This window comes from Abrus precatorius, unplaced genomic scaffold, assembly GCF_003935025.1.
Source record: "Abrus precatorius isolate BTA unplaced genomic scaffold, Abrus_2018 Scaffold4, whole genome shotgun sequence".
Taxonomy (NCBI): Eukaryota; Viridiplantae; Streptophyta; class Magnoliopsida; order Fabales; family Fabaceae; genus Abrus; species Abrus precatorius.
In genome coordinates this window covers 188,531-212,514 of record NW_020874384.1, presented here as the reverse complement: position 1 = coordinate 212,514, position 23,984 = coordinate 188,531, and the positions used below count along the sequence as shown (strand labels likewise).

General features: G+C 30.3%; 3 protein-coding genes across 6 annotated transcripts; 1 reads left to right on the top strand and 2 right to left on the bottom strand.

Moving 5' to 3' along the window:
• Positions 1-4,921: 4,921 nt before the first annotated feature.
• On the top strand, positions 4,922-8,321 carry LOC113865202. 2 transcript variants are annotated; one of them, XM_027499607.1, is made up of 4 exons: positions 4,922-5,290; positions 6,861-7,047; positions 7,220-7,313; positions 7,758-8,321. In XM_027499607.1, the coding sequence occupies exons 1-4, from the start codon at positions 4,974-4,976 to the stop codon at positions 8,099-8,101; spliced, it is 942 nt and encodes a 313-aa protein (XP_027355408.1). In that variant the 5' UTR covers positions 4,922-4,973; the 3' UTR covers positions 8,102-8,321. The 2 variants fall into 2 exon arrangements, with proteins under 2 accessions (XP_027355408.1, XP_027355407.1); XM_027499606.1 differs by having other exon boundaries at positions 7,755-8,102.
• A 1,600-nt stretch (positions 8,322-9,921) lies between these two features.
• LOC113865180 (mRNA cap guanine-N7 methyltransferase 1) lies at positions 9,922-16,773 on the bottom strand. 2 transcript variants are annotated; one of them, XM_027499574.1, is made up of 13 exons: positions 16,422-16,772; positions 15,477-15,616; positions 15,318-15,386; positions 15,156-15,227; positions 13,894-13,995; positions 13,073-13,129; positions 12,495-12,633; positions 11,732-11,796; positions 11,562-11,612; positions 11,303-11,365; positions 11,016-11,139; positions 10,802-10,863; positions 9,922-10,281 (listed from the first exon to the last, which is right to left on the bottom strand). In XM_027499574.1, exons 1-13 carry the CDS (start codon positions 16,495-16,497, stop codon positions 10,183-10,185), a joined length of 1,119 nt encoding a protein of 372 aa, XP_027355375.1. In that variant the 5' UTR covers positions 16,498-16,772; the 3' UTR covers positions 9,922-10,182. The 2 variants fall into 2 exon arrangements, with proteins under 2 accessions (XP_027355375.1, XP_027355376.1); XM_027499575.1 differs by lacking the exon at positions 11,562-11,612 and having other exon boundaries at positions 9,997-10,281; positions 16,422-16,773.
• Positions 16,774-18,196: 1,423 nt separating this feature from the next.
• On the bottom strand, positions 18,197-22,961 carry LOC113864867 (beta-glucosidase 25). 2 transcript variants are annotated; one of them, XM_027499058.1, is made up of 13 exons: positions 22,597-22,961; positions 22,430-22,496; positions 22,261-22,319; positions 21,488-21,563; positions 21,322-21,393; positions 21,135-21,222; positions 20,802-21,057; positions 20,175-20,290; positions 19,844-20,067; positions 19,689-19,720; positions 19,052-19,154; positions 18,853-18,961; positions 18,197-18,492 (listed from the first exon to the last, which is right to left on the bottom strand). In XM_027499058.1, exons 1-13 carry the CDS (start codon positions 22,726-22,728, stop codon positions 18,297-18,299), a joined length of 1,530 nt encoding a protein of 509 aa, XP_027354859.1. In that variant the 5' UTR covers positions 22,729-22,961; the 3' UTR covers positions 18,197-18,296. The 2 variants fall into 2 exon arrangements, with proteins under 2 accessions (XP_027354859.1, XP_027354860.1); XM_027499059.1 differs by lacking the exons at positions 22,261-22,319; positions 22,430-22,496; positions 22,597-22,961 and adding an exon at positions 21,743-21,815.
• Between the last annotated feature and the right edge of the window lie 1,023 nt (positions 22,962-23,984).

The following is a 23,984-nucleotide window of genomic DNA, read 5'->3' as shown; positions in this document are numbered from 1 at the left end:
ACCACACTGCCCTCTTCACTTTTTTGACTATTTTGACCCTCCATTTTCTCACTTGCACCTTCCTTAATGCCTTTTTTTTTACATCAAATCAAGCCCCCCATTCTTAGCTTATATAATTTTAAGTTATAATTATAACATTTAATGTTATTCTTTGATGTTTTATGTATTAGATTTTATAAGTTTTAATCAAAACTTATTATATATAAACTTTTATTTTATATATATATAATCAATATGGTTATAATTTTTGTGGTTAATGATGCATTATTACTTAAATATTTATATGTATTAAAATAAATTATTAGTAAAAACTATATAAATTTTAAAAAAAAATTATTTTATTTTTTAAGCTAACGAAAATAATTTTTTTTAAGTCAGATAAAATTACATTAAACAATATTTTTAAAAAAATTATTATTTTTTAAATAAAAAATTACAAGTATATATATATATATTATAGTTAAACTCTTTACGACACATGATTTTGTTATTGGTAGACTGATAATGCATCTTTTTCTGAATAGTCCATTTCATTGAAATTTGAAAGGTAGCATTTATATGTCAATAGGATAGTAAGATATTTTGAATAATATTTGCACATTTTTCATATCATACTTTATTCTCCGCGAAAGTCGAACTCAAATGGAATCAATGGTTCGTGAATGAGATAGGGTTGTGTTTAAGCATATTGCTCTCAATCAAGAAGAAAAAATCATTGAAGAATATTATTTTTTTTAAAACAACTTATAAAAAGGACAAAAAATATTATAAAAATTTTCCCCCTTATCATATTATTTAAGGAATTAAAATTAAATTTAATAAATGGAAATAAAATATCTAATATTTTGAGAATGTAAAAAATATTTACTTTTATTATTTCTGTAATTCAAATTATTTACTAAATGACAATAAATCTTTACCAGCGACACCTTTTAGCAAAATCTAATTAGCATTAGGAACGATCTTGCAACTCAATTATATTAGTATTAGCTTAATTAATTTTAAGACGTGTATGTTTTACTAATTAATATTAAACTTTTGATTTATTGATTCTTCTCCACCAAATCAGCATTCTCCCTCTTAATCGTGCTTACACCTCTAAAATAACACTAAAAATACAAAACAATTAACGTCAAGATAGGAGAATTAAAATACAAACTAATAACACATTTCACAACTAAGACAAAATACACGTCAATGATTGAATGTCTATGTTAAACTCATTACTCATACGCATATATCATCTAATATTTATATGAATTATTATAATTTAAACACAGTTACTTTTGTTTCATTAAATATAATTTTACTAACTACAAACCCTTAAATTACTATATCCATTCGAAACAAGATAGTAACTTTGAAAATGTGATTCTTGTGAATATTATTAATCGATCGAACCCTGGTTTGATTTTCTTTCTTACGACCGGGATTTTGGTGATATAGCAAGGTAGAGTTTGTCCTTTCATTGTTATTTGTTTGTGAAAAGCCTTATTCGAATGTTTGTTTCTGATAATTGCACTAAAGTAAAGTTGCTAAAAACAAGAAAACTATAAATCATGTTAAAATGTTTAAAAATTAATGAAAACAACGTGAATATATAATTGATTTGAACATTGGCTTTGTGAACTTCGCTGCCTCTCCTTCACTTGTCGCAGATTGTGTCCTTTTATGCATTTTTTTCAATATCAAAGACATTAGTTTATGTACATTGATGGAACCTGCGGTTACTTTTCCTAAAAGTAAAAGATCAAACGTTATTTAAAACATAATTAATCTATTATTCTTTGATTTTAATTAAGGTATGTCAAATTGAGTAAAGATAGAATGTAAGAAGAAAAGTAAAGAGAGTTCGTTGATAGAGCTTGAATTCTAAATTAAATCTGCCAATGATCAAACAATTTATTGATTAATATAATACATTGGCAACTGATTCAACTTTCTATTATTCTTGCCATGTGAGAATATGAGCAACTTGCTAAGTGGCTAAATAGATAAATAGAAATTACGTGTTGTTGAGCCTTTTTTCTAGCAAAATAAAGATTAAACTTGAAATGTTTATTCTAAGAGTGAAGGATGTGGTTATGAGTGAGTAAAATCACACTACTCTGATTGTCATAAAGATTTTATTTCTGATAATGAAACACTAATTTTTAAGTTCCTTTTGAGATAAGATGACGTCATTTCTTATATCGTTGATTCTATCTAACATGAGAGGTGTACCTGCAAAATGCACTTTGATGATGAAGTTAGGTCTCGATTTAGACAATAAATAATATTTAATATTTAAAAGTCAACTATTTATCTATACCTCTTATCTTCCTTTTATAGACATTATTATGGGCTAATGGACTTTATGAGTTAACTCTGATTTTAGCCTTTTAATTACAATAGGTAATGATATAATTATTATCTTTTAATTAGATTAATTACCTTTTAATTTGACTGAAACGATACTCAACTATTTAAGTTGAAGGGGTACTCAATTCCTTTTTTTTTTGTAAGTAGGACTGAGTAGTGCCTTATCCAATATAGATCTTTTAGGCACAACATCTGATAGTAGAACCTGTAGTTCAACAATGACTGAATCAAGGGTATGATAGTGTATTTTTGTACATGTATATTGCTCCTTTAAAGACTAGGATCTACAATATTACTAATAAGAAAAAATGTCAAAGTGCTTTTTCTATCATCAAAATTAGAATCCAATTTGAGTCTAAGAATGCTGAAAGCTGCAAAGGTGTTGAGGCTAGTTTTCTAAGATGTTGCCAATATGTTAAGGTGCCTTTGAGGTATCTCGAAGTTCATTTGACTAACGTCTGATGGAGGTATAAGGGGCAATGGATGAATTGACAAACCTCGTTTTCAAGATAGGAAATTTCAAATCAAGTAATTGTGACATGTTGTATGGCACTAGCTATTAGGATTTTGAGTGAGTCACATATAAAATTATGAAAGAATAAACTTTAAATTTTAAATATTTTTTTATCAACAAATGACTGATGTACTTTGTTTGAGACCATAGTAACCTTCCTTGTGTTACATGTGTGAGTGAGAGAGAGATTGGATGCCTTGAGTTGAACTCCTAAAACAATGATATCATCACATAAACTAATACATAAGTGAAATTAGACATTTTGAACTTCAATTTTCCTTTAATTGCTCTCTAAACTTTATCAATTTTATAAATAAATACAAATTTATTTTTTTTATAATTAATCCTTAATTTTTACACCTTTGACAAACAGTTCTTTTTTAAATTATGTTATGGTTACATTAATATTTTAGAAATTTTAATTCTTTGACTAGAGTTTAAGGAGAATTGATTAATATTTGCTTAAAATATATATCTTAGTTTATTATGATTTTTTTTATAAATATGCATTTAATTTTTTTCAAATAGACTTTATATATTAATTTTTAAAATAAGTTTATAGTATAAGATGTTTATTTGCAAAGAAAATAAAATTGAAGGACTGAACCTTTTTTTTTTCCTAACATACGCTATTTATTAATGATTATATGAAATGTAACAGCATGTTTCTCCATTCACTAGAATTTTTCTTAAAAAGAATATGAACATTTTAAAATTTATTTTAATAAATTTTCTAATTAGATGAATAACTATAATTTTTATAATAAAAAGTTATTAAATAAATATTTGAATAAACATATTCAATATGTGAAACACATTACTACAATTTTAAGTTATAAGCATGAATCTTTTTTCAATTAGAAAATGTTTGAGGTTATAATGATTTTACCTCTAGTTGTGAATTAAGATCATTTTATTCTTAATTTTATTCTTCAAGTTTCAGGATTTGATGTGCTTGGAAATTGTAGCATTCATGCTCATAAAAATCACGCAGTTTAATGAAAGTGAAATAATATTTGAAAAGAGAAAATTAAATGATAATTATTTTTCTTTGCGTAAACTTGTCACTTTAATCTTTTAACTTTATTTTAAAAATTTTAATTTATTTTTTATTTGATGAAAATCACGCAGTTAGATTTCAAATGTTTAATCTTTATATTTAAACTGTGAGTCTTAATTTTTAAATAAGAATATTTTGAAAACAATTTTTAAATAAAAGTGCTGCTGATTATTTTCGAATGAAAGTATTTTAAATTTTTTATCATATTAATTATTTATTTATATTTAATTTAATTATTACTTAAATTTTAAATTTTTTTAATAATTTATTTTCAATTTTATCTATATAATAATGTATTTATTAAAATAATTATATTATTTATTCATTTTAAAATTTATAAATTATTAAAATTTAAAATAAATATATAATTAATTATTTAAATAATTTAATTTAATAATACTTATATATTAAAAGTATTAATTATTAATAACTCAATTAATGGAGTCAATATCATTTACCTTGTAACATACTTCTTTTAAATAATGAAACAGAACAAACAAACAATAAATTGCTAAATTAAGACAATGGATTAGAGAGTCAAATTAAAAAAAAAAAAAAAAACTTCACAACAGAGTATAATATTAAAATTTGCGTTTGCAACATTTTTATAATGTTAAATTTCGTAGTACTTGTAACATTAACCTGACATTTTGTGTTTATTATAAAACTATCTAAATTTAATTTTTATTTATATTTAAATTATTTAACTTTCTCATACACTTTTTTTTCTTATTTATTCTTAAAAATTTATTATTAATTTATTTTAAAATATAATTAAAATAATAATAGTTAATTTAAATTTAAAATGACTGATAAAGAAAAAGTATTTTTTTTTTTTACAAATTAAGAGAAAAAGCAAACTTAAAATTTATTATAATTTTATGGTAAGAAAAGAAAAAGATCGACTCGTCTTCGGAATGCCACGTGTAACTCAAAGTCCTCATCGCAATGGTTAAACACTTAAACGTGTAAACTAAGCGACCATTTCGCTCAGATAAAGTTTTGTTTCTTTCGAGTTTCAAGTGAGTGATCAGAAAAATGGGTGGCGGAGGAGCTATGCGTACGGCGGCGAAGCTCGCCGGCCTCGGCGTCGGTAGGTCCGGCCTCCGGGGATCGTCGGCGTCGCTCCCGACTGAGCAATCGGTGCGTCAAGCGTCGCGACCCGCGTCGGTTACCGGAGTGTCTTTGCAAGGATCGAAAGCCGCTGAGGTTGCGCCGCTGCACACCGTGTCGTGGGAGGATTGGGAGTTCGAAGACGACGGCGATTTGGTCGTGCCGAGAATGGTGTTCGGCTCTGCCCCGAGTTTCGAGGAAGCTAAGGAAGCCACCACGGAACTGAAGGACGCTATTGATAAGTATAGGGCTTTTATTTTATTTTATTTTATTTTTTACTGCTGATTATGGTTTTGTTGGAAGTTTTATTTTTGGTTTTATGTATTTGTGGTTTCTATTTCAATTTTGAAGGTTTTGTTTTGGTTTTAGTGTTTTTGAAGTACTGTGTTTTTCGTGTTTATGTATTCATTTTTATGCTGTTCCTGTCAGGTTTTTTCCTGTTGGTAAAGGGGTTTTTTTTTTTTACTGCGTTTCAACTTTCAATAGGGTTCGTTCACTTAGCGGGTTAAGGAATTAAAATTCTAATTTTTTTTTAATTGAAAAACGTAACAATGCACTTGTTAAAAGGGGTAGAGCTTTTGATCAAGTCCACTGAAGTCGTGTGATTCCTGTTGCAGGTCACTAAGATAAAGACCTTGTTGTTTGTCAGAGGATCAAAATTAATTTCTATATATAAATCCTCTTTTTAAAAAAAACATTACTGGAACACATTTCTTATTGAAACTGAGAATTTGTAAAGTGGCATGTGGTTTGAGTCAATTATGTACATGGGAAATGCCAATAATAACACATATCGGGTCGATATTGAGTGGGTCCTAGTAATTAAGGATTATGATCCGTGTAATTTAATGCATCTTATTTCGCTCAAAACATTGTGTGAAAGAAGGGTTTTAGTTGAAGAGTGTACATGGGAAGGAGTATTTAGAGATAGTGTTGTGGCATTTCTCTTCCTCTCATTTGTAAAAATACATGAGCATGGTTTCAAGACTATAAAATAGATTGCTTTAACACAACAAAAATGGTGATGCCTGTGACCTGTGGTAGTCTTTATTGTATATGCTAGTTCCGGCAAGCTTATCACTATTTATTCACTTGGTCAATTAAGTTTGTCGTGAGTATCTTGATCTTCTTACTTCTTAGTATCATAGTTTTATCATGAAGGATGAAATGAATTTGTCCTTCATGAAGTTAGGGTCGCTTTTTGTTGTTGTCCTTTTTCATCTATGACAGCCATGCTTAATCATTATAATTCCTTTTTTTTTCCTTTCAGAAGTGATTTTTAGCATAATAATATGATAATATAAATGGTTGGAATTGCAGACATAAACTCATCAATTTCTTGGTAATATTGGGGATAAACTTTGTTGGCATTGACTTCATTGAGGGTGCAGTTATACTTGAAGTTCATGTCAAATAAGGAATCTTTACTCTTGGAAAAATATTGTCATCCACTCTTCCTCTTTTTAACTCTTGTTGCTTATGTTATCTTTGTGTCTAGAGGTAATTATTATCCTCTGTAAAAGTAAATTGGTAATGTTGAATTACTTTTGGGCAGTGTTCCAAATTGAATTATTCATTGTCTATCAATTCAATTGAGTATTTAGTTTTGGACCTTTCGGTTGTCAAAAAGTTGCTTGATGGAGAAGTATTATTTGAATTCCCTTTCTTGGGTGCTGAGTGCAGTTGCGGGGAGCAATGATTATGTTATATTATGTATTTTGAATGTCATTGCTTTTTTCATATTTTTGATTATCTTAGATCTGATCTGATGATACATTTCTCTATCCTAAGATCATAATTTTCATTTTTCAGAATATATCTTTCTTCTGATTCTTCCAAATGTGAGGGCTCATCTCCCGACAGTCAAGTCTCTGTTCTATCTCCTACTCGTTATGAGCCAGTGACCAAATCTTGTGTCATTGAGGCTATTTCAAATCCTTCGGTACCAAAGCATGCAATTCAGGCTTTTCAATTGCTTAGTACAAGTCCTGAGGCCCAGGTAAAATTTTTTATGTTCAAACGAAAGTCTCTTTTGCCATCCTGTTTTGTAGAATATTGAAATGTTTATTAAATGAAAGCTGTTAAGTGCAATATTGAAAAATGTTTATTAAATGAAAGCTTAGCTTCATTTATTGAATTAACGGAATTCACTTGTCTTTGGTTCCAACCAGACTGTTGTGGCTTCTATTGCTTCTGACCCTAATGTATGGAAAGCAGTCATGGAAAATTCTGCCATCAATAATTTCTTCCAATCGCACCAAACAGGTAATCATTATATTTAATGAGTCTCTTAAGGCATGTTTGGTTAAAAAAGTGTTTCTTATTTTAATTTTTCTGTTTTCACTAATTATTATATTTTATCAACCAACCCCCCCCCCCTCCATACACACACAAAAGACTTCATACAGGAGAAAACAGTGAAAATAGGATTGCTGAAGTTTTTACTATTTCATATACACGTTCAAAAATAGGAAACCAAATGAAGAATGTCATATTTGTGTAAAAACCGAAAAAAGACAAAAAAAGGTTTTGTCAAACGTCTTTCCATTATTTCTGAACAAATTTTATGGTATTCCTGTAGTAGCAGATGGTTTGCTTTTAAGAGAGGAGAGTACATACTCCAGGAATACTGAAAAAATTTTCCATTAATTTTCTTATTCTTTGTGCTGGACGTTAATGCAAATTGTACTGCTGTGGCTTTTGAAGCAGTGGGAAGTACTGAAAAAGTGGTAGAGTTAACTGCCGGTGCTGAAGTGGCTGGTTTTGAAGGGGTGCAAAATGCTGAAAAGGTGGAGCCTGAGACTTCCTCAGGAAAAGGGTTTTTTGATTTCATGGGTCTTCTGCAGAATATAAAGCTTACAGTTGCAGAACTGGTTAGTAGCATGTCAAGCTTCCTTCAGAACATATTCCCAGCAGCTGAGAAAGAGAAAAAGTGTGCTGATACTGATGAAAGTTCAAATTTTAGTTTCATGGATTCTAAAACTTTCATGGGAGGAACCTTCATGGGATTGGTGGTACTGGTTATAATGGTGGTACTGGTGAAGAGAGTTTAAACTCCTAAAGGAAAAAATTCCAATTTGTCGAGATTCCTAATTGTTTTCAAAACTTGTAATTAAGTATGAAATGCTTTTAAACTAAATAGAATGGCACGTAGTGTTTCGACTCGGTTGTGGATTTCTCTTGACATTTGAAAGCTCGACTTGCTAGTTATGTTTCTTTTATGTTGCTTCTTTTTCTTATCACCCTTGTTTTATTTCTTCACTATTCCCATCATTAAATGGTTTTTCAATGTCTTGCCTTAGCTCTTCTGTTTGGATAAACTTGGGATTGAACTATTACAAACATCTTGGCTCGTCATTTAATTTGAAGATGAAATTTTTCATTCAGATTTTGAAGTTCTCTTTTGGAAAGAATATGCAATTTCTTATGACTATCTATTCTGTCCTGAAATTATAAAAGGTGCGGAATGAAAATTTCAACCAAAATTATGTTAGATCCTGAAAGACACGTGGGAATTGGAGGTGCAACGTGTAATTATCAAATTAAAAGGTGATGACGACCTTGTTATAGAGCGGTAAGATTGACGTTTTGTGGTACTGTAAATTACAAAATTTAGGTTTTATGTTGCTCTGTTTCACTTTAATAGTATATAATAATATAAAATATAAATATTTTATCAAAACAATTTTAATTTTCATTGATAAGAATACTTAAATTATAACATTAGTTTTGTTTTTTTTGTTGTAAAATTAATGTGTATTTCATATTTTCTTAAAATAGACAAATGTTCCGTTAAGGATGTATTTGGATAAGTAGTTTAATTAGTTGCTTATTTTTAATAGAGTCTTATCACATGGCATTTATGAGAATTAATCATAAAACTTATTGTGATAAAAAAAAAGAAAGAAGAAAACTTGAGAATTATAAATTATTTTGTTAATCTTTTCATAAGCTCTTTTAAATGCCCCTAAATTATTTATATCTTATCAAATCAAATAACGGCATGTGGATAATTTTTAAATTTTCATAATAAAAAATGCATATCATTGTTTGATTTGAGAATTTGATATAAGTTTTATCTTTTTAATGTTCAGGTAAAACGAAAAAGAGTACAAATTAAAATTTTGGGGAAAAGTTAAAAACTACAAAGAAAATATGCATAGTTAATTAAAATCCAAAATGTTGTTTAAAAAATAGAATACTTGAAATTACTGACAATACATGCTAAGCTGTTTGAAGGATTTCATTTTTTAAAAATATTGTAAATGAAATGCACTAAGTTTTGAATGAGAAAAAACACAAAAATTAAGAACTCTCAAGAAAACGAGTTTTAATCTAATATATATGAATGAAAAGGCAACATGTCCCTTGCATGTGAGAATGAATTCTCTCATGTTAAAATTTCATATGACAAGAATCATATAAAATTGTGTTGATATCTCTCTTAATAGACATGTAGGATTCTCTCAAAACCCTGGCTACCGCATATTGAAATTTTCGTTTTACATATAAGATTTATCATAGAACAAATCTGGTGACAATAATGTAAGAAATAGTTAAACCCAAAGTTAAATGAATCACATTACCATAGGCTGAATCAAGACAATTCAATGCGTAAATGACTTGGATATAGTTTTCATCTCAGAAGAAAAATTCTTCAATGAACACTGCAATAACCAATTCAATCCTCAGATATGTTATAATGGTATATAAATATTGTTTTTAAATTGATACAAAAGTTATTTTAATACTATTTTTAAGTTTTGATGGTGCCTGTAGACCCTGCCCATAAAAGTTTTGGCATTTATTTAGATTCATGTTTAATTAGTAATAATTTTAGTCTTTTGTGGTAGTAAACAGTTGTTCCTTCAGTGAAACCCATTCTACTGGATCTTGCTTAATATTATCGACTGTTATAACAACGAGGAAAATATTAATGTTAGCGAGTTTGGTAAAATTAAACTGCCATAAGTCTTGTCCAGAGGCTAAAAATTTGTTACAAATATTTATTATGGACCCTACAAAATTCAACCTGCATCTTGCAGCAAAAAAAATTGCTGGAGCTCAAGATTGTGAGATGAATTGAATGCACATGACAATGCAAGCCACTTCATGTCCTGTGCTGTTATTCATGTTAATAATCGCTGCTAATGTACATTATGTCTTCCTCTGAAATATGCATCGACCCTCGGTCCCTTCTGCTACTAGATTGGTTTTTGTCTGGTTGACCTCGCTGTATGGTCACAAAAATACCCATTTCAACAATTTTGCAACAATTTATAAGAACAAGTTAAACATAGTGGCATTATAGCCTACAAGCAGATTTCAATATTTCTGTAATACCTACTTTATTGCAGTTATTTTTCTTTACTTCACAGTTTTTTCTTATTTTTTAATGACAAATCCTAACCAGTGACGTAGTTAAAGAATAAAAAATAAAAAAGTTTTATTAAAAATTGCTATTAATGTATCTCTTCCTGTGATTTTCAATAAAAAAATCCACTTTGAAATTTTTAACTTAATTGTACTCGATAAACTTAATAATGTTGTATGATTCATGTAGCTGAAGTTTTATGTTCGTTGATTTCTTGACTTAGCAAGATCCTTTTCATTTTAAGAAAATATTAATTATGAAAAACTAACCATATATGTTAGGTGTTGCTTTAAAGGGAAAGGGTTACACAGTAAAGGAGAATTGATAAAGTTTTCGTTATCAGCGTGAACCATCCAACTCAAATGCTTCTGCCACTGACCTTTCTCAATACAAATGACATGTATAAATATGCTGCTTCCCATTCGTCCGCTGAGAGTGTACCTGATATAGAATACAAATGTACTAAATTACAAGGATTTCTGTTAACCCGAAGAAGTAAAAAACGAGATTTTACATAAAAAGACAGGGAAGAGTAATGTTCAAAAGAAGTTTATGGAAATTGGAAAGAAGATAGAGTAGGCATTGAGGGTTACTTTGATCTTGGTTGCCATCTCCCAATGCACCGAGCCGTCGCATGAGCTCCACAAATTCCACTTTTTTCATATAGTCGTGCACAAATTCGTGGGAGTTCTTTGCAAAAACAAGCTCAAAGTCATACTGTAAAAGATAAGTTTATATGAGACGTCTAGAGCACAACAATTTCCAATCCAATAATTAGCCTAGAAAAGGTATAAATTTTTTAATTTTATAGATGTGGGTGGCAATGGGAGTGGATGGATCATCGTAAAATTTTGCATGGTGTACAGACAGTGATACACACCTCTTCAGCTAATGACTTGAAGATATGGAAGGGGACAATCCATTCAGGACAATCAACAGCATCCTGGAACAAGACATCATGTCTTAATGGCAACATAGGTATTAACGGAACGCAAGTGTTAATAAGAGAGACGATCTTTGTATGCAAAAGTTCTCTATGTTTGTGCATACACAAAGTCATACATCTCAGTGATTTGACAGGTAAATTCAAAAACAGCTATTGATGTTTCGAAAAAGGAGAAGATTAAAAAGAAAGATACCTCCAAATGGAACGTGTACTTTATTCCAAAAGGGCTGGAAGATTTAAATTTCTGAATCACACAAGGACAATTTCGGGTAAGATGTAGAATTCCCGAGGTCATTTCCAAAATTACACAGGCTCCATGCATTAACAAGAAAACGATGATGCAATAGATCAGGAGAACATTACCTTCTCAGAAAACTCTTCATCAAAACGCACCCAATAGACACTGTTACCAAAAGCTAATCCTTCAGCTGCATATTCACAGTGAAAATAGCATCTCCAATCAAGAATAACAAAAATGATCTGCCATACCCAGCAAAATTCCCACTTATATCCAGCATAGGAGTCTCTAGTCCCCCTTTTAAGTTTTTACATAAAATAATAGGGAAATAAATACAGTACATTATTATTATTTGTTGTTTATTATTAATAAAAATTTTAAGAAAACACAAATGAAATAATATCACTATGGAGAAAGAGATGAAGCCTATGTCATGCGAAATACTTTGCATCAATTCAATTGCATATAGAAAATCTCACAAGCAATGAGGAAAGAATAAAAGTGCAAAATGCTATTTGTGGAATAGATCATTTCTTTTCTCGTTGATTGCACAAACACAGGCGTTCTTCTGTGTCAAATCAAAATATAAGCAGAATGACATGTAAAAAGGTTTAGTCTTTTATATACCTTGAGACAATTTACATGATAAAAGACCAAATTCGTACATATACTATTATTTTAATTAAAAGTATTTACTCAAACACAAGCAATCCTTTGTTAACTTTCTTAATAAAAAGTTATCAATTTCTATCAAATTTGTTTTAAAACAACAACAATCACCTTGTCTTATTTCACAAGATAATGTTAGCTACATGGATCAGTTCATGTCATAGGACTTCATCAACAACCAAATTTATTCTAAAAGAATAATAATTCGTAGACCAAAACCTTCTCTAAGCTTTTTGATAATCACATTGGCATCAGGCATAGTTCCAATGAAAATGCCTCCCGGGCGAAGTAAAGCTGACACATTAGCCAATGCTTGCCGAGCACGGGCCTCAGTAGACCAGGAGTAATGCAAGGCAAACTGCAGCATTTAAAAAGTTTCAGACTAGAAGCCAACATACACTTAACAAGGTGGAAGGAAGTTCATAATTTGTATTAACACAATCATGGGTAAGCCGACTTTGTTTTTCAACAAAACAGTACAGCAGTTTTGCTTATTGAAGGGGAAAGAAGATGTCCTCAAGAATATAAATGGTGGACATCCCACTAAATTACCAGTTAATTTAATTTGTATTGGGGCAACTGTAGCACAATAAGCACTTTGCAAGAGTAAACTTAGATGCCAAATAAATCGCCATCATAAAGGCATAAAAATATTTAAACAAGAATGTATGAGCTGAAGGTTAATGTGAAAAAACATGGTAGTTATTGGGAGTCAGAGAAGCCACTTCTAAAGTTATTACATTTTCTAGCATAAATACATCAATGATTTATAATTAATTCAAGAATGTATCAGTCACCTGGCAACTACAAATATCAAAAGGAGCATCATCTGCAAGAACTTTGTCCAAGCGAACCTGAAATTGCAAATGATATGAGCAATGAGACCTTATTGGAACATCTATACAAAATACAGAACTTGGTATTAGTGCTGAATATCACAACGTAACTCTCTCTACTACAAATTGAACTTCCAAAATTTTTAATCGACTTGATCAAGCACTACTCTATCAGGTTCATATCTACTTAGGCAAGTCAGTGAACCACTCTAATCAAGTGATTCCAAACATATGTTAAAATAATTTCAAAAAATAAGTTGGAAGTAGTTGTACTAAAAAAATTAACTTATATGGTACCCACAATTTTCTTAACCGTTATTTACAAAATATTAATAAGACATAAAATTAACCTACATCTCAATTTGTTTTATGTTCAGGTTTAAGAGGAATGGAAGCCAAAAACAGTTACACAGCCAGAATAAAAACAAACAAAAAAAGAGAAATAAAGAGTTATTGACAAAGAAATATCAGTAATGTGTCAAAAATTTTGGCTTCTACTTTGTTAAAATACATTTACATTGAATAGAGTGATTTTGAGGGGAATGGATCTGAAGGAAAGAGTTTGTTGGAATCTAATTTTCCATTTATCTGTATATCTTTCCCACTTTCATTCCTTTCATATTTATTCCCTTCTTGATTTGTTTTCAAACAATACATTAAGAATAAACAGAGACAAGAACTGCACTTCAAAACATTAGTAAGTTATTCTTACTTGAGACCTAATTAAGTTATCAATCATAAAGCATAGAATCACTTTATTCAAAGGATAGAAATGTCATCACCTCATAACAATCTCCACATATAAGGCGAGCAGGAAATGAAAACTTTTTACGCCGCTGATGGTGATCAGCATCGCCATTGTAACGTGTCCGGCAGTCTTTGATCTGGACAGATTGTTGAATTCAGTGAGCAGACAGTGAGGAAAACACACTTGATAATTGCAATAGTTTGACACAAAAAGGTATACAATGTTTCACCACATTACAGCAAGAATTTGGGCTATAAGATATATGTTCATCACCTAAAGTTGGGGCAATATATATCTATGATGGAAAATTTACTACCACTAGGAGGAAATGATGTTAAGATGCGATTACAATGCATGCAACTTTTGATTCCTGCATTAGAAGTATAGGATTCTAATGCGGAATTTACAAATCCTTGAGCTCTCAAATACAACAATTAACTTTTGTGGTGTGATTCTCTCAAAGTTCTCATTAATTTAGTATTAGAGTATGTCACTACGTCTTTTAATTGCAAACAAATAGTGTAGGTGGTCTCACCAGAATTGCTTGCCCAAGACTAGTTAAAGGGCAAGTGCATAACCAGCTCTGTAGAGCATGATAGGATGGTCGAACCCAATTACAAGGTATAAGACTTGAGTCCCACATTAAAAGTTTGACACTTTAGTGTAGAGTTTATGAGGCCTTAGACTCTGACAACAATGACTAAATTTAGTAGTGTGTTTCTCTCAATGTTCTTATCACACAAAAATACTTATCAAGTTGTTTACAATTTAAAATTGAAATAATGAATCATCCTATGAACAAAGAAATGACTCATATCTGATATATGCATATTGTATTTATACATCGTAACTTGTCATTTGACCTTATCTTTTTTACTATAGTACTTACCATACCCTAAAGGGCCTAAACAACATTGTTTCAGGGGTCAAAATGGGCTTCTGAAGCCTATATCATGGTAGTGCAGCCATAGTGCATAACACTGTAATTTTTGTTACTATTGTGGCCACAATGGCACACTATTAACTACTATGCTTCATAAATACTTATTGGTGAACTGGTGAAGTATTTGAGAGTATCAGTATTCAATACATATTCGATATGAAGACATGAAGCAAATGCAAGGATTGATGCTTCATTGGTGACTAGTGTACCCTTAATTATTCCCAAGAAATGATTTTATTGTGTTGAGAAAGCCCTACTCAACTGCATCTTAGTATGATTTGATGGAAGTAATTATGGAAACCATCAGATGAGGAAAACCAGTGCACAGACGTACAGAAAAATTTAATACTTACCGAACCTTCAGCAATGTCAATACCAACATAATATCCAATTTTGGCCTTGTCCCATTTGATAAGATCACCACCCTGAAGAACATTTATGATATAACAAAGGATGCTTAGCCAAGAAACTACGGATGACTTGTGGTACATAAACAATACAAAAATAATCAACACCTTGCCACAGGCGAGGTCAAGCACTGCATCTCCTCGACGAGCGTACAGCTGAATTAAGACACTTTTAATCTGTTAAACAACAAAATTGATGAAGTCATTAATCAACAATCATGTAATACTCTGGGATACAAATCATGTATTAGAGCCTACAACACATACCCAATTATTAAGTTTCTTCAGATGAATTATCGGACTAGCCTCCCGTTCTTCCAAAGTCTGGTTGGATCTTGCACTGTAATGATCGGCTACTTTCCGAGCAAAAATTTTCGTGCTTTCATCCTCGAGAAAGAGTGGATCACCTAAACACAATGCATCAAATGGAAATAAGCACAAGAATCACAACCTGATTTAAGCTTTCAACAACCAATGCACGGAAACATGATAGAAAAATACACATTACCAACTTGGATAACACATCATACAGTCACAAATACATAGAAAGCCCCTACTTTTTGTTTCCTTTACTCCCCACAATCAAATTATACAAATGCTTTACACACTGAAACTTAGAATCACAAAATTATTGTGAACTTCATTTACATTTACTTATGCACTTATTCAATAAACTCTTTTTAAATGATGACTTAAGTCGTAAATTTAACCATGAAATTGTTAGGATAAGCCGAAAATAATTTATTTTAATAAGTTTAACCAAAAGTTGCAATAAGTTAAAAAGAGCTTGTAGCAGTCATAAGTTATTTCTATAAGCCATCGAGAAGCTCTTCTAAACGCACAATACAGCATCCCCCACTGTAATACTGTTTTCATCAAACATGCGAGCAACTTTGCTTGTTCATTACACAGTCAAGAAGTAGAAAAACCACTACTTTCAACTTCAGTTCCCAAACTCTAACCTAATATTACAAAAATCTAGGTGCACTTTCATTTACATTCTACTGTTAATTGTTAACTCAATATTCCAAACCAAGCCAAAGGTATTACAAAAGCCTCAAAAGATTCCTTTCTTTTTCTACATTCCTCTACTTGAAAAGTCACAGCTTGAAGTCTCGAAACCAAGGAACACCAGATCCAAATACCCTTCAAAAGGGTGAAATCAAAAGGAAGAAACAAAAGGGGTGGTGCAAAAAGCACTGAAAAGGTTACCTTGAGGATCGTGTCTAGCTTTGGATTGAGGCGGACCGAAAGAGGTTGAAGGAGATTCCTGATACCCTCGTTTCATTGGGAACGATGAAGAAAAATGAGAATAGTAACACGATGACACTAAACTCTGTGAGTGGATGATGCTAAAAGAATCGTTGGTGGGTGTCAGAGAAACAATTGAAACTGATACCAAGTTTTTTAGCAGAAAACTAGGAGAGAGGATCGCGTGTGGTTTTGTGTTGTGTAGTGTTAGTGGGGTTCGTTTGATTTGAAGAGAGAGGAGTGTGAGGAGGATGAGGGAATTGAAAGAGAATGAAGTGCAGAAAGCAACAAGAATTTTGGGTCTGAGAAAGGATTTATAGGTACTATGGAGATGGTGGCGGAGAAGGTGGATTGGACCTAACTCATGGTGAATTGTGATTGGTGGGTACAACGTTAGAATTGTGGTCTGCGTGACATCTGAAAATGGGCACATGGTTTGTTTTGTAGTTCAATGGGCCAACATGCTCCTCGTTTTGTAAGATGGAACTCTTCTTTTTATTTGTCTAGTTTGTAAAGTTTATTTTTTGTTTGTTTTTTTAAGAGTAAAAGAAAATATTATTTTATTATTTTTAATTATATATTTATCTCCAAGATGAAGATAGAAGTTTTCTTTCACTGAATTTTTTTCTTGCCCAACAATATTTTTTTAAGTGGGAAGGTTATTTTGATTTATATTTTGTTTGGCTAATTGAAAAATAAATAAGAAAGAAATACAAAATTATAATAAAGAATAAGTAAAATTATTATGGTGATTGGACACCCAGTGACCAGGTTTATAACATGAAATTAAGAGTGTATTTTGTAAAATTAATTTATAAATTTTATAAGTTCTTTTATGTTAATAAATTTAAGATTTAATTTATAATATAAATTTCTTATAAAATAAAAAATTATCAAATAAACGTTTAATTGAATTATTGTCTAAATATATTCTTCAAAACTAATTGAGTTTAGACTATTCTATCCCTCAATAACTTCCAATCAACATTTAATTGAATTAATTTTGATAAATACATTTTTTTTATCATCGAGGCTATGCAAGGGATAGGTGCCAGCGTTTATAGTGCAAGTTATCATTATTCTTAACACATGTTGTGTTGTGGCATTTTTTACTTTGGCATTTATAAGAGTCCAACTACTATACCATTTACTCATATTGGTAATATGTTTTAAAATTACACGATTTTGATAAGTACTTTTTTTCCCCCTTATTTTAGTCAAAAAGCCATAGATTTCACCTTTATACTTAATGTGTGTGAAATTAATTGATAAAGTTTCAATTATATGAAAGTTTATAAACTTAATATTCTTACTAAGAGTAATGAATTCTCTAATTGAAGTGATAAAATTTAATGTAAATAAAAAGTTAACAATATTTACTCTACTTAATGTCTCAAATATGAAACAATAAATTTACACAAAATCCCATTCAAGTTTTTGATCTTATTGGAAAGTCATTTAGGATCTCAACTAATCTACAGAGTTATGTGAAGCTACTTAGGAAAACAACAAACTTTCAATATTTATTTTTTACGTATACAAAGACTTGAAAGTATCCTTATTTCTCTTCCATTTTTAATAAAAACAAAATCTCTCCCTTCTCCTTGAGTTTCTGCCGTGGGCTTTGAAAAGCATGGAATATTACTGACCTTTCCATTAACTATGAATGTCTCATTAGTAGCAATTGATGTACAAGGTTCTCATGATTTGAGATAAAACTAACAACTATATGTTGGGTTCATTACCATTTTTTACTGCTTTGTAAATTTCATTTCATTCACTATTTTCCAAAGAGCCTTACAATTACAAAATCCATTTGATGTAAGACAAAGCAATTCAAATTTCACTACTCGTTTCTGTTTCTAATCTGAGCATGTTTTTGAACCATTGCACCGAGTCTTTTGGTATCCTAGTAAGGTTGTTCCTGAAATCCACATAGTAGAGTCCAAAGCGTACAGTATATCCCATGTTCCACTCCCAATTGTCAAGTAATGACCATACAAAGTAACCACGTACATTGCAATCGTCTTGCCTGTATTGTATTCACGTTATGTCAGGATTAATAGCATGTTTAGTTCTACTTAAATTTAGAGAACATATCCATGATTTGAATCATTGAAAATTGATGCAGTATATGACATCTTGTACTATTATTTATATTTTTTCTGTATAGACGTATCCTAAAAATACACTCTAAAATATAAAGGGACACTTAAATATGTCTCTTTTTACTGATACATGATATATTTTTCTTTAGAAAAATACTTGCTTATGTTTAAAAAACTCGCTCAGGAAACTAAAAAAGGTAAACAATTATATCTCCAAAATAAGTTGAGCCAAAAAATGTTGTTACCAGACCCAGATGTAAGAATTCAAGGATTTGCAATAATACCTTATAGCTGCAGATAGGTTTGAGAGATAGTCCCTATGGTATCTTATCCTCTTGTCATCTCTTAATGCCTTTTGTATGTTCATAAAGGGTCCATTTGGGTCATCCATTCCTGCCATAAGAAATCTAATAGATATTAAAAATTTTATGATAATTTGAGAATTGATATTAGATTAGCTCTCCATCCATAAAAGTATTTCACCATTCTCTGTTATAATTACTGGTGTGTTCCCATATTTGCTTTTCACATGTTTAACCAACTTTCGGATGCCCCACGGAACAATATGCAGCCAACCTGAAGCTGCCTGAAAAAAAAAAATGATTGATTTTTGCATGAAGTGCACTGTTTACATTTAGATTTTAGCCTTGGATTATGCTCCTAAATAGGATAACTAACAATGAGTGGAATAAAATGGAATGAGATGAAACAGAATAGAGTGGAGTGGAACAAAGTAACTTTTTATTGGTTAGATATATTTTTTTTTGGAATGGAAAAAAAGTTTGATTCCTTCCACTCACCATAATCTAAGGTAAGTACTAAAATGTTGTTATCAAGTTAGAATTAAATTTTTACCTCGATAATCTGCGACAACCTTAAATGTGACAACTATGTTAGGATTTCATCGAAATAGAACTTCAATCTATTTGAAAAGCAATACGAAAAGTACTTAAGAAACTGCACATAATTTTTTTTCCTGCCCAAAATTGTATAAAATTGAATGCAATGTATTCTATCATGTTTCATTCCATCCACCCTACTTTGAAATTCAAACAAGTATCATTCCATTCTATTCTTTTCAATCAATCCAAACAGAGCCTTTGTAGTTTTTTGAGCATACCTTTTCTCCAATTGCAGATCCTCTTCGGTATGCTAGGATTCATGACAAGAGCAAATATCAGAAACTTCCATTCAGCTTCAGTTATGTTTGTTTAAAACAAAGACGGGAAAAAAGGAAGGAACAAAAGGGTATTACAATTTGCATTAATAGCTTACCAGTTGTAATGACAGCAGCATCAGTAGTAGCATCATGCATAACCAGTTTTCGAATCTTAGTCCTGTCATTACGAGTATACACAGAAGTATAGTGATTTATGCCAATAAAATCCAAAGATCCCACAAGCAGGTTTGAGTTGTCATCAGAAATCTCTGGCAATCTCTCAGCTACAAGTTTTCTCATTGAGAGTGGATATTTTCCGAAGAAAAGTGGGTCAAGGAACCTGATTCACATTAGTGTTACTTACACATCTTTTATGTAGAAGATGAGCTCTTAATTGTTGTCACAAAGCTATGTACAATCATTTTTTTATGCTACAAGAAATGTTACCATCCAAGTGAAAAGTCCATAGCTCTTGCTGCTGCATCTCTGTCTTCATCAAGTTCTGTTATGGGTTCATACCAAATGGCATCTAGTGCTATCCCTATTTGACCTTCTTGTTGATGCTGGATTATCCATCCAAATAACAAAATTATTATTGACATTTTTATTGAGTAAACCTCCACTTCAATTTTAGAGGTTGGTTTGTAAGTATTTGTCACTTTAATTCTTGATTTTATAAAATTTTCATTTTAGTCTTTGATTTTGCAAATGTTGTCCTTAATATCATAGAAAAATGGGGTAAAAATCTCGTTTAAAAGAATTATAAATAATTTATGGAAAACAACTTATGTTTAATTTATTTCAATAAATTTCTTAGAATAACTTATCAAAATAAATTATTTTTAGTTTATCTTAATAAATTTTATTGTTAAATTTATACATGAGTCATTATTATAAAAAAGTTTTATTAAATGAGTTATTCATCCAAATGCACTCTAAAGCAAATGACTTTTTCAATACAAGGTTTGTAAAATCAAGAAATAAATCGGAACACACTAACTGTTTATGAATCAGAGCAGAGGTTTACTTTCCTAATTTTTATTTTTTATGTTATGAAAATGAATGGTTTGGAACCTTGAAATGTTGGTGATAACTTCTATAGGCAGCTGCATGGGATAAGAGAATGTTATGAGCAACAATATATGGCTCAGTGGATGATTTTCCCTTCTTGCATAGAAGATGACCCAAAAGGGAACATCTTCCTGGTGCTTGAATGCCTAAATCATAACCATGAAGTGCAAAGTTGTGAGGCTCATTGAAGGTAATCCAGTGCTTAACTCTGTCGCCAAAAGCTTGGAAGCAGGTATAGGCATAATGCTCAAAATCTTTTCTGTAATAAATAGAGGTCAATATGAAGAAGCTTAACCATTTGTCTCAAAAGTCCAATATAACATATTAGTCACTTACATGATTTGTTTGCTTAGCCATCCTTCATATTTATCTTCAAGCATCTGTGGAAGATCCCAATGATATAGAGTTACAAAAGGCTGGATTCCTGATTGGAAAATAAAATTAAAAAAAAAAACAACATAAAATTTTAATGCAAATTTTTGCCATGTTTAAAATCAAATTCTCAAATAAAAAATTGAGCAACCTTTTTCTAGTAAAGCATCAATGAGGCTGTTGTAATAATTTATTCCCTCTGTATTGGGTTCCCCTGTTCCATCTGTTTTAAGTTATTAAAATAGCCATTATCATTAAAATGGACAATGTTAAAAATCACACAAAAATTAAAAGGTTTTGAATATACTGCAACTTACTTGGGAAAATTCTTGGCCATGAGATGGAAAATCTGTAAGAATCCATTCCCAAATCCTTCATCAAGTTTACATCATTCTGTATAAAATGGAATTGGTATGTGCTTCAATTATAAAATAAACTATCTTAAATTTTAAAATTTAAATCTTTAACATAAAGTAAAAAAAATTATAATACATTAATATTATTAAAATAAATAAATTATCTTATCTCAAATATTCACTCACTACAACAACTACTACTAATTAATCAGACACTTATTGGGGCATGCCATCGATGTATCCATGTCAAGAGGTACGTTCAACACTGATACAACAAATTTTAAGCTGTCCGTACTTCTTAACTTTTGGGTAAACCTATGTGAAATGATTAAAGAGAAAAAAAAAGATTAAACTAAGGTCACATAAACAGAATAATTTTAAAAAAAGTTCATGTCAATTAACAAATTAATGGGCGTTTCTATATTAAAAAGAAAAATGCAATAACTATGGTATTATCTTTTCCAACCCTTGACACGCTTGGGAACTTTATGTCATGTGTTCCCTTTACGCTGATTTTATATTCCACATGGTTGGTGAAACGTTATCCTCATCATAGCTATGACGGTGCTCATTCTGAATTGTTTATATTTTATACAATATTCTTATCCTGGGTGTTTTTATATGGATATTGGCCACATGCAACTTAGTTGAGGCAAAAGAAAAAAGGAAAATTGGAGCAAGAAATATGGCTGAAGTAAAGTTGACGTCAACAAAAACATATCTTCCAACTTCACCTGAAATCGGTGATATTGATCCACTGCCATGTCTGCGTTACTGAAGTCCACAATTCTCCCTAACATCATAATGCAAAACTAGAAATCAGAAAATTTTGATTTTGATTAATTTTGATGTCACATATTTGAATATTTGATGTTTTTCTCCACTTAAAAATTTCATGATTACCTGGTATCCTTGAAAAAGTATCCCATATGCTATCTCCTTTATTTCCTTCATCAACAGCACCCTCAAACTATAGTATAAAAAAAGTACCCAATTGGTAGCTATTTCTATTAGTATAATACAATTCCAATGAAAAGATTGAAAAGTAGAATGAAAACTTAGATGCATACCTGGTGAGCTGAAGAAGCAGTTCCAAAGATAAACCCCTTTGGAAAATCTGCTCTGGTTATTGATTCTGCCTTCCCAAGGAGTGGTGCAATGAGGAAAAGGGTAATACTAGTAGTAATACCAACAACCCTCATGGTGGTTGATGTTGAAAAGTTTTCTTAATTGGTTAGTTAGTCTCTTGTGGTTAGAGCTATATTGCAGGGCTTTATTTATATATAGAAAAAATCTTAGCTATCTTTGTTGTAAAGATGAAGGCTATGGATGAAGAAGAAATAGATTAAAGAGGATGGGTTTCCTTAGAAACAGGAGTAGGTTATGAGAAATGGATTTCCATTTTTGTTCTTAAGAGACAGATGAGCCTCTAAGGAATTGGGATGGTATGGTACATTTGACAAAAAAGATATTTTCTAAATTCTTCTAAGAGCAAAATTTGGTAGCAGTGTGTGTGTGTGTGAAGAGAAATGAAAAGGGTATATTCAAATGATGAGGAAACTTGAACCTAAGGGAATGGGGACAGTCTACATCAGAAAAATGGGTTATAGTTGCGGGGAAGAGACTAATTGGGTGTTGTTTTCTGAATGCCACCTTGAGAGGTGCTTTTCCATTTTTATACTTTTCCATTTCTTCAGTTTCTTTATGTTTTTGGGCAGAGTGGGTAAGGATCTCACTTCTCAGCTTGATCATTGAATTAACCATTGTTTATCAATTGTGTTTTTCTTTTCTTTTGTGTGTGGTCAAGTTCTTCCTGTTTGGATTGCTAATCCACTTCTGTGCACGCAATGATAGTAGATGTCATTCACCTGGCACAAGTGAATTAAAAATATTCTCAATTAAGCATGCTTTATTTCATTGTTTTTTAATACATATCAGTATATAGATAGGTAGAAAGATAGATAAAAGCAAGTTTGATTGGTATTAAAATCTATATTTATTCAATTTAATCTATAATTATTTTAAATAATAATAATAATAAATATTATATACATTAATTATAACAATTTATTATGGATGAATTTCTAACTTATTAAAGAAAATATCATTTAAAATAAATTTTTATTAATTAATTTTAATTTCATAAAATATTCATAATAGTATTATTATTAATTATTACTATGTATAAAACATTTTAATGATAAAACTTAACTATAAATTAAAATAACTTTAAATTATTTAATTTGTAAAATTTTAACAATTTATTATAAATATTATTAATTTCACTTTTATTTTATGTATTTAATCAAACATATCGTACAACTTAGAATTTTTAATATATTAAACAAATTAAATTATATTGTTTTATATATAATAAATAAAATAATAGAAATGAACAAAGTATATTTACAAATTTAAAACTAAAGTTAACAAAATTTTTAATGGGTATTATATATCC